Genomic DNA, 11,399 nt, shown 5'->3' on the forward strand with positions numbered 1-11,399 from the left:
TGTCTGTCTGTCTGTCACTCTTTGTCAAATTCATCAGCGAGACCAAATTTTCCTGTTTGGAGCTCCAGCTTAATTGGTCATCGCTTCAATTAAGAGCTACAGTATCAAGTTGTCTCTAGCTCCTCAGCAGCTATGCTGAGCTCTGCCAGCTCACGATGTAACCTGTCAGACATGTCACACCAGTTTTAGCGGTAAGACCTGTCTCTCCAGTCAAGAAATTATTTTTTTCTGTATAGGGTTAGTGGGGTAGGTCAAATATAAATATTGGATAAATGCTGCAGTCAGAAAATCATAATTGGTCATAGCTCATGTCATAGCTTTCTCCATCAATAATTTGCTGATGTGTGAGTTCTTAAAATAATCCATAGAGCAAATTTGAGCTCGCTTTCAAATTAAATAAGGCCAAAAATTTTGTTAATTATAGCTAATGCTAATAAGAATGCTTATCTTTATAAACAAATGGGAAAGTTTGATTTGGTCCATCAGAAAAACACTGCACAACAATTAATGAAAACTGCATGATATTTCAATTGCAAATCAGAGATAGAATTCATTATTGTGTGACTATCATACGGTACATCACCCTATGATTTGATTCATTACAACACGCCCTAAAGCTAAGATTTCTTTCTCAGGTGGTCCGCCTCATATTGTGATAAGGAAGACAAAGAAATTTAATTTCAGAATATTTTTAGGAGTGAAGGCTCCTGACAGAAAGTAGCTGCCACTTTCAAATTAACTTTCACCAATTAGACACTGAGACACTAAAGCATGGCAGTAATTTGCTTGTGATTTATTTGATATAATTTGATTTCTCAGGCATATAAGACTCTTTAAAGGGCAGAATGAATAGTGTTTCTGTCATACCCTGGTATGTAGTAAACAAACCATACATTAATACTTCATACAAATATGTACACTCTGTTATGAAGGTAGGATTTATAGCAGGGCTGTTGTATTTGGCTGTTTTGCTGATGCATCTAATCTGGCGACCAGGTCAGTGTTTTGAATTAAAATATTATTTTAGCAGAATGACTACACTCAATGCTCAAGTAACCTCATTTCATATACATTTAAAGTAACGTTAAATGGCGACATTTTGGGAAATTAGCTTATTTGCTTTCTTGCCAAGAGTTAGATAAGAAGATCAAAACTACTCTAATATCTGTGCATTGATTATGAAGCTATACGACCAGCAGCCGGTTAGCTTAGCTTAGCACAAAGACTGAACACAGGGGGAAACGGCTAGACTGGTCCCAAAAGACTCCATAATACAAAACAAAACAATGAATAGTCATTTTATGGGTAGCACTTTATAATAACTACACACTATAAAGCATTAGTTAAGTATTAGTAAATAAGGAATTCATCATTTATAAAGCATTGTTCATACTGTAATATATATTTCTTATTAAAGATTTTAAGGCAGCATAACACTGCCACCACCTTTGTTTACCCGGTCTGGTCCAGCACCAGAGGCAGAGAACAGAACCACAGACAGGAATGTAGTACAAAATATGATCTTTATTAGAAATACAAATTCATCTAAAAAGTGACACCGCACGCAGAGAGCCCTCACAAAGGTCAACCCTTAATGGTCACTGGGGCTGCCCTACCACCCACAGCACTGCAAGGGAACTTTGCACACACTCTAAGAGAACCAAAACAAAACGCACAGAAACCTGTACACTGCAAACTACTGAAACACCATATAACAATGCACCAAATTCAATAAGGACCACTCCAAACCACAAGCTGGTCAGAACCACTTTTACCAATAGGGGGAGGCAGAGGTTCCCCTTTGTCACCAGCGAGGGGTTGCCTGTTGTGACAAGGGACACCTCTAACGGGTGTCAATTTACTCATACCTATTTATGATAACTCCTTAAGACTAAGACACAAAACTATTGACAAGACATAACATCATAAATGTGTGAGCTTAAAACTTATCTGCCTCGGCTATGACGACAAGACCCCCCCATTAACAAATCATATATAAATGGTTAAAATAATACTTCATTTATAAATAGTGAACCGATCAAGTAAAAAGTTATTGCAAATTATAGATGAGCTTATTAATTGAGAATACAACATGTATAACTATGTTTATAAATGACTTATTAATGTGAATTAACGTAAGAACAATGGTTTATAAATGATGAATTAAAAATGTGCTAATACTTAACAACTGCTTCATAGTGTGTAGATAATAAAGAATAAAATATTTATAACTGTGTTTATGAATGATTTTCTAATGTGTATTAATGTATGAACAATGCTTTATAAATGATGAATTCTGTATTTACTAATGTTTAACTAATGCATCTAATCTACGGATTAAACAAATACTTTATAATGTGTTTATTATTGAGCTTTTGAGGTGCTGGTGCTAAGCTAAGCTAACTGGCCTTATATTTACGGTACTGATATGAGAGAAGTATCCTTCTTGTTATCTAACTCTTGAATAAGCATATTTCACAAAATTGAACTATAATTTTAAATTTCCTGCCCTTAACTGTTGGAGGATTTCCTCTAAATATAAGACTATTTTTACAGATATGTCAAGAATTTTTGATGAGAGACTTTGTGGCCACAATATCTGGTATCTTTGAACTTTGTTCTATCAAGAAATCCAATTATTTTCCCAGGCAGTTACAAACTTAGTCACCAGAAGTAATTTCAAAGATTTTGTGGCAAGTGCAGTGTGAAAACTCCCAAATTAGCCCAGATGCTCAAATGTATCCTTTTTATGAAATTTTACAGTAATATGTTAATGGTAAAAAAAAAAAACATCTTAAGTGTAATATCTGAACTAAAAAGAAGTAACCTGCTCTCATGCTGACATCTTGTCATGCACTTCTCATTTTTCAGGAGTGGTTTCTTGGTAAGCCCCTCCATGACGAAGAGTCAACCATCATCCATCACTACGCCTTTGCAGAGAATCCCTCCATCTTTAAATATCCAGACTTTACTGCTGGTTGGGCCTTAAGCATCCCCCTTGTTGTTCGGTGAGTATGATTAAAATGTAGTTGTTCAGTATATCACTACAGTATTCCCTAATTTTAAGAGGTTATATATTGTATGTACTGCCTATTTCAGTTAAATGTGATTTTGTTATTTTAGGCTTGCAAACAAAGTGAGAGATGAGCCACTTAAATCTGACTTCACCATTGACTTGAAACATGAGGTAAGATAACATGCAAGTCACACGGTTACCTTTAGACCTGTTTTGTTTGGAAAAAGATACTGTTGCTCCTGGTTTTTAACAGTTGTCTTGTTTGTCACAGTCAAGCCAACGCCGACCTGCTATAATTTATTTGCACAAAAAGAGCGAGGCATGAAATCCATCTAACCTTGAAGTGAAATCTCATTACTTTGGAAAATTGTCATGGTGCTGCATTGAGGTTCTTATTTTTATCACTGAAATCCAGTCGGGGATCCATCTAGGGTTTTTTGTTGAGTAAACACGGCATTGGACTTACCGGGCTCCATCTGGAAAGGGTGCTTCAGTTAGAGATGGCAAGAGTTCAGTGCTAGATAATCAATTATAATACTGTATGGGCTTTATATGTATAAAAAACAACAAAACAAATGTGATTTTTTTTCCTGCTGAGCTTTCAAATGGAATTAAGGAATTAAATAGTTTTAAAAGTATTAAGTCGTATTTTTGCAGATGAATGGGTCTTTCACAAACAAGCACATACAACCTCATGAATGTGAAAATAATGATCACTTATGTGCAAAAATACATACAGACATTGCATGAATCCTCAACGTCAATCCAGTTCACAGTAAGTAGATTAGCTCGAGGCTGCAAGTCAGCAAAATATCACAGTTTACGGTTTCTGTAGTTCTTGATCCTTTGAGGCAGCTGACAGTATTTAGACAGCACTGATTGTGCTGTACTGATTATGTATTATTTTACTGTAATGTCTGGATCTTCCCCTGAAGAATAGTTAAACTAGGTCCTGCTCTTCTTCAGTAAGTGGTACTGTAATACTCACAAGCTCTCAATTTCTCCTTCTACATCACCCCGGTATCTCTTTCGTTATTATGGAGTTTTGTTTGGAGAGCAAAATTGTCATAAAAGTCCTGATCGCAGCAGCTCTGCTTCAATTCTAGCGCACGGACCTCGCTGCTTTTCATCCCCCACATTTCCTGTCTCTCTCGTCAGCTGTTCTATCAAATAAAAGGAAAAAGCGGATAGATAAGCGGAATCGCTTATCTATTGTTTTTTGCATATTGTCTTTAGCTGATAAGATCCAGTGATCCAAAGATCCTGTGTTATTACAGGTTGCCTTGTATATCTGGGACAATGGGAATGGTCCACATCTCACCCCTGTTCCTGAGCTGTGTACTGAGCCAGAGGACTCCCCTCAGACCAGCCACTGTGCCACCACTCTGAGCAACGAGCCTTCACTGTGTGTGAGTATCTGCTCTGTGTGCAGGTCAATTTGATTGTCCTCAATTTCAAGGAAATGGTAAGGAAACTAAATTAAACAACATTAAACAGAAGGCCCTTCACTGTGAGCTGCAGGCAGTTCTGTGGTCTAAAATATACAGCCTTCAGCCTTTGTGCTCATGGCCGCATCAAAGCACCACCAGTATTTCAGGGTGCAATACAACCTTGAACGTTGTTGTCTTTATACACCATTCAGTAGAACATTGCGCTTTAACCTAAAAGGAGAAGTCTTTGGTTTGTTTTGCTAAATTTAATTTAGTCATCCGCCACATAGGAAATACTCAGACGTTGCTAAGCAACATCCTTTTGCGTTCTGTCATCATAGGTATATCTAGAGTTATATCTGACTTTATGACTTTTGATTTTCATCTAAATGTCCTTTTCAATTTTAAATGTTTTCCATCTCCCAAAATGAGAGTGTAAACCAATACTAACATTAGAAGTAAATTTCACAGGTTTTTGGCTCATCCTCTTCTGTTTATTTTTATCCTTTCATCATATGTGGACCAAGGAAATCGAAATTCACATGCAAATTCACATTGTCCTCAGCTGGTGACTAACCAGCTCAATTTCTCCTTCGCCTTTATTCTCTCTGTTGCTTTTGTTTTGTCTTGTTAGCGATCTTCTTACACGTACACTCATAACAATTTTCTTACATAACCATAATTGTTGTATTTATCACAAAAATATAAATCATCCCACATATTTTGTGATTCATTTAAACTAAAGCATAAGTGTAAGGGTGTTTGTTGGTTGTGATTAAGCTGGTTGTGTTGTTTCTTTGTAGTAATGGAACATGTGTTGCACAAGTGTTGGAATTCTTGTTAGTTAAATGAAACTAGGAGGAGTAACACCACTCAAATAGTCAGAAACCAGTGCTTCAGTGCAATTATAACAATTCATTGAATATCTGTCATTGTGTAATGTAGGCTTTATTAGGGCCTGAGCATAAAACATGCCTATTGAAACTGAAGGAATCTTTCTTTCTTTTTGCTGCAAAGTTTGGGGCCTAAACATGCTCGAAAACTCACCAAATGTTGCACATAAATCAGGCAGGGCAAAAAATTTCGTATTTTATGGGTTTCATGCATGGGCGTGGCAAAATGACTCACTAGCGTCCCCTATAGAGCAGCCCCTGGTAATTACAAGTCGACCAGCTTACCCGTGGCATGTCATCGAAAACTGGTGATTCGCCATGAAACAGGAAGTTGTAATAACTTCAGTCTACATGCTCACATCTGCACCAAATTTAGAATGTACTATAAGAGTCCCGCCCTGAACACATCCACATGCCAATATTCATTCAAAGTCATAGCGCCCCCTGATGGCAACAGGAAATGACACGGTTTATGCTGTAATGTACTACTCCGAGCCGGACATTGACAAAGCCATGTTGTAAAACTTCTGTTGATGGCAGGGCTGCTTTTATTTTCTCTTCGCCATGACACAGGAAGTTCTTGTAACTTGACTGTACGTGATCAAATCTGAAATTTTACACGTTTAATAGGAGTCCCGCCCTGAACACATGTACATGCCAACATTCACTCATTGTCATAGCGCCTCCTGCTGGCAACAGGAAGTCACCTTCAACAAAACAGCCCCCATGGCACGTTTCACCTTCATATACGAAATTTTTGTGGCACATGCATCATGTCCAGATGTACAGAAAAGACTTGAGCGATGCTCTAAACTCAACAAGAAGTCAACCATTTTGAATTTTATGGTTATTTTTGGATGATTTATACATTCCATACTTTAACAAACTCCTCCTAGAGAATTAGTCTGACCAACTTTAGATTTTTCTGTCTAGGCTAATCCCACTGACAATTAGAAGTTGTTCAAACGGTAAGTTTTCATGGAACAGCATGCCCATGGCATGGTGTCCATAATCAATGTTTTGCCATGAAACAAGAAGTTGTTTTAAATTCAGTATAGATGCTTACATCTGAACCAAACATGCTTGATAATGATCCCGCCTTGAACACATCTACATGCCAATCTTAACTTATAGTGGTGGCGCCACCTAGTGGCAACCGGAAGTAAGCTCTGTCTGACTCATTGCGATTTCAATTTTCATAATTTCTTCCACACTTAAATTGGTGAGACCTAACATATAAATACTGAGCGCTCTGTAGCGCAGCATAGGTGGCACAGGAAATGACGTTTAAGTCCTCTGTGTTCAAAGCCTGTGACAATTCAGACCCGCATAGGCAGACCTGCGGAATATACAGTGCGACCACATCACTCTCCGACGTGGTACATGTGCGAGGGCCCGCTCAAGGCTGCTTGCAGCTTTAACTACAAAATTAGTATTGATCTTCAGTAATTGTTCTCATGTGTAGTTTCTTATATGCTGAACAATACAAAGAAAATAGATTAAGCATTGGTTTTACGTGGAAGTGAGAAATGTCTAGGAGACGGACAGTGTCTTAGAATAATCGTGCAGGAAATAATTTCTACTATCTAAAGGCCATATTGCATTGTATCTGAGTGGGAGCCAGAGAGTGTATGCAGCTGAGGACAAAAACAACCTGATTCGCTCACAACGTAAGTGAGGTCAGTACTTTTAGTGAGCCGTTTTAGTCCAGTTTAATTGGTGCTGGATTGCTGGTGCACTTTTTTTTCCTGTTACAGTGTATAATTTTTCTGGCCATGTTGGTTTGTTGAATTATAGGCATACTTTTTGTGAATATTATGTTTGCTCTAGCTGAAAGAAATTTCGTTTATGAACTGGTCATAAGGGTTGGCCAATATTTAGCCAGAAGTTGACCCAACACCACCCCTTAAAATGATCACTAATGCTGTGAAGAAGTGATAGTGTTGCATGGGTGTGTACATGACTTCAGTTTTTTTGAGAGTGGGTTGAGATGAGTTTGGGATGCCAGAACCGCATCTGAAAGTGTCCCAATTTAGATTTTTCAATCTGATCTTTTCATTTGTGATTCAAATCACATCCTGGATGTGCATATGTGGTCTAGAGTCGTCTACATGTTTGTCGCAGTCTGAACTATCAGATTTATATTTATATGTGGTTTTTACCTCCCTCTCGATGGAAATCACTGTCCTCATAAAACTGCTTTCATTTGACCAGAAACACTCAAGCAGCCAGTGGAGAAACATGAAGGTCACAGGTTTAGCTATTCAGGGAGGCGTTTTCATTCACACAAAACAAGAAGGGACAAATCGTAATGTGTTCGAAAACAGTTGCAAGACAAATTGCCAAGTGGGACCACAGGAGCACTTGGCTACAAAGAATCAAGAGCCTCAAGAGGCAGATTCAAGGAGGCACTTTGTTGATCATCAACAACATGATCAACAAAGTGGCCGCGGCAGCAAAACATCCTTTTTATTTTAGCCAATAAAGTTATTGTGGTGTTTCGCCTCTCTGCACGGCTGACATTTCAGAACAGAGGCTTGTTCAAATTAGTATCAAACATGAGTATTTCTTTTTTAAATGACAGAGCTTTATAGCAAATTTCATTGTTTAGCTGCCCTACCCACAATTTTACTGTTTTAGTTCGCTCTCATAGTGTTGTTTTAACTGCAGCGACAGCTTTATTCAGCAAAAAAGCTCTAAAAACCCACTGTATGCTACCTGCTTAGCACCAAACGGCAGAAAGACACAGTTAGTGACTAGCTGGTGAACATATTGGAGCATTTAGCAGCTAAAGAGCCAGATATTTCCCTCAGGATTTGGTAGAGACCAAACACAGAGCAAAACAGGAGTGAAACATGACTCCACATGAATTATAATGTTGCTCCTTAACTGCTGGATGTGTAAATTAGCAACTCTTTGCTCACACATTTGTTATATAACTTAAAAGTTATGTAACTTAAAAGGTGATGATATGTCAATGTTGTGTTCATTAGTTTTTTCAGGGTCAAACAATTTATCGAAAATGAACAAAACAATGAAATTAACTGCAGCCAAATTTGCACATTATTGTTTAACTTTCCAGCCTTTGGTTGATGCTGCGTGATGCTCAGGCTTGATCATGGCACAAGAGATCTAGAAATGTAAAAAGTTTGTACAGCAGCTGATGACATTTTAATGTAGCGTACATCTTTAATGTATTCTGTCTGTTTTTGATTTAGTGAACCCACTTGTTTGAGCACAAGAAAAAAAGAACATTCCAGCTTCTTCTATTTTGGACTGAATATGGTTAACAAAGGGCACAGAGATGCACATGGAGATGTTCCATTTTCAGTTTTATTCTCTCACTCTTTCATTTAATTCATCATCCCAGTCTCACTTGTTGCTTTTCCTTTTATTTCCAAAGCTTTTATATTCCGCAAATGTACACCTAATTCAGCATAGTCCTGAATTTTTTACATATTCTACAGTGTTATCAGCCACTTTATGTCTTATAGCTTCAGAAGAAGAGCCAAACGCAACCAGAGGGCAAAATGACCTCAGACCATTAACAGAAATATCCAATTCTAATTTCACTTTGAAGATAACAACTCCCACTGATCACTTTGACATTTTATATTGTCTGAAAAGCTCATTTCAACCATTTGGCTGCATATAATATATATTCTGTTTTAATTATGTGATATATGCTGTATATTCATGTGAGCATATCTTTGATTCATGTCTCCTATTTTCATCAAAGGGGGAGCCTGTAAATAAGGAAGATATATTTGTTGCTGTGAAAACGTGTAGGAAGTTTCACAGTGAAAGAGGTGAGTCACACTCCTACTCTTACAGAATCCACCAAAGATGCACTATTTCCCTTGAAATAGCACATGCTTTTGTCCTGTTGTTTTCTCAGTTGAATTGTAATTGATTTGTTTTACCTTTGGCATGTGTGACTGTATAAGAGCGGGTTGTCATGATAAAGTCTTTCACTAGATAATTCCATGTCTGAGAGGATTTACTAGTATTGAGGCTAAAAAATACCTTAATGTACTTAATTACATGCCCCCCTTGATGCTTGAAATGCACAATCATCAAACAATCCTGCAAATGTTAAGAAATCACTTACTGATGTTTAGCCATTTATTTGCAAGCTCTGCAGAAATTATGCCATCTACAGTAAACCTCTTTCTCTTTTAACCTCATAAAATGTAGCTGCTTCAGTCAATAGATCAAATTGCAGAATCATTTCAGAGGGATCAGACAAATTGTACACTTTATTCAAAAAAATGTTGTTCAAAAGTAATTACCCCAATTACCTTAATTACCATTTCCTCTGCCAAGCTGCCATTATCAGTTTCAAATGGAGACAAGATTTATCAAAGGTTAGCTTCAGTAAGCGGTATTATAAACCTAAGTGAAAGTTGTGACATGCAGATTTTATAGTAGCCGATAGTCTAGTGTTGTAGATATTGTAGTATAGTCTTACAGTAGCTATTACTTACTTAACAAATGATACATCCCATTCACCTGTCTCTCCGTTCCCATTAATAAGACATTTTTACTCCTGTTTAAAAGCTATAATACATCTCAAGTATCTCATGTCATCCCGTAACTTAGTGTTTGCCTCACCATTAGCTGGATGTAAAGTTTTACTTAGATGTTTACATAGTATTTCATTAATGAAATCCCACATTTTATACACTAAACCTGCGGCTGTCTTTTCACAATGTTTCATGTGTAGGTCGTGTTTTGTTTTAAGATATGCAGGCTGCTTGTCTGTTTTAGTGTATGTTTTCTAACTGCTCTTTACAATCTAATGATTGTCTACTAAAGTATGGCAGGAAATCAACATGTGACCTGCATGATTCATTTAGGATGTTTTTAGTTTTGTTTATAAAATTCTTTAGAGACAGTGAAGGTCAGCCAACTTAACTTTTTCTTCCTTTGGTAGTTCTTTCAGTATTTAAATATGCCACTATGATTCACTTTTGGTGATTTATGAGAGTTGAACAGAGCCTCGAGCTGCTGCTGCAGATCTCTGGGTATTCAGTGTTTCTCAGCCCTCATATACTCTCGCCTCAACAACCCAGAACTCATCACAAAACCTCCAGATCTCATCATTCACTTCCCAATCAAGTCTATAGGAAAACTGAAAACTCTGATACCAGGAATTAGGTCAGTGACAGATGATGTGCTGTGTGTACTAATAGCTCAGCTGAAAGAATAAATAGAAGGAAAAGGTACACACAGATACAGTTATCTGCTAACCTACACTACATATCTGATGTTTTTCAACAGAGGGCAACATGTCAGAAGGCTGCGGGTCCCAGTATTTTACAGTGTATCAATAAGCTGACAAGTAACAGATAAAGGTTCAGTGTTTAAGTTTAAGTGACATCTTGTGGTGAGGGTTGCGAATTGCAACCAACGGCTCACCGTGCATTCACATGGTCCTACAGTGGGGGAAAAAAGTATTTGACCCCTTGCTGATTTTGCAGGTTTGCCCACTTACAAAGAATGCAACAATCTACAATTTTAATCATATGTACATTCTAACAGTGAAAGACAGAATCCCAAAGAAAATTCCAGAAAATCACATCATATGAATTTATAAAAATTGATAACCATCTGAAGAGGAAAAACAAGTATTTGACCCCCTGGACAAACAGCATGTTAATATTTTGTAGAAAAGCCATTATTGGCCAGCACAGATTTCAAACGGTTTTTATAGTTGGTGACAAGGTTTGTGCACATTTCGGCAGGGATGTTGGCCCACTCCTCCCTGCAGACAGCCTCCAAATCATTCAGGTTCCGAGGTTGTCGCCTGGCAACTCGAATTTTAAGCTCCCTCCAAAGATTTTCAATTGGATTCAGGTCTGGAGACTGGCTAGGCCACTCCAGAACCTTGATGTGCTTCTTCTTCAGCCACTCTTTTGTTGCTTTGGCGGTGTGCTTAGGGTCGTTGTCGTGCTGAAACACCCATCCTCGACCCATCTTCAGCTCTCTCACTCAGGGAAGGAGATGTTGGTCCAGAATTCCACGATACATGGCCCCGTCCATCCTCCCCTCAATACG

General features: G+C 37.8%; 1 protein-coding gene across 1 annotated transcript in view; it reads left to right on the plus strand.

Moving 5' to 3' along the window:
• The window catches only part of b3glcta (beta 3-glucosyltransferase a), a 61,961-nt gene that overhangs the window by 34,463 nt on the left and 16,099 nt on the right, over positions 1-11,399 (plus strand). Inside the window, exons 7-10 of the mRNA XM_046073458.1 lie at positions 2,872-3,008; positions 3,124-3,187; positions 4,294-4,425; positions 9,079-9,148. Of these exons, the coding sequence (XP_045929414.1) occupies positions 2,872-3,008; positions 3,124-3,187; positions 4,294-4,425; positions 9,079-9,148 (403 nt within the window). The remainder of the gene's footprint in view (positions 1-2,871; positions 3,009-3,123; positions 3,188-4,293; positions 4,426-9,078; positions 9,149-11,399) is intronic.

The sequence above is a fragment of the Micropterus dolomieu genome, linkage group LG17 (genome assembly GCF_021292245.1).
Source record: "Micropterus dolomieu isolate WLL.071019.BEF.003 ecotype Adirondacks linkage group LG17, ASM2129224v1, whole genome shotgun sequence".
NCBI classification, from domain to species: Eukaryota; Metazoa; Chordata; class Actinopteri; order Centrarchiformes; family Centrarchidae; genus Micropterus; species Micropterus dolomieu.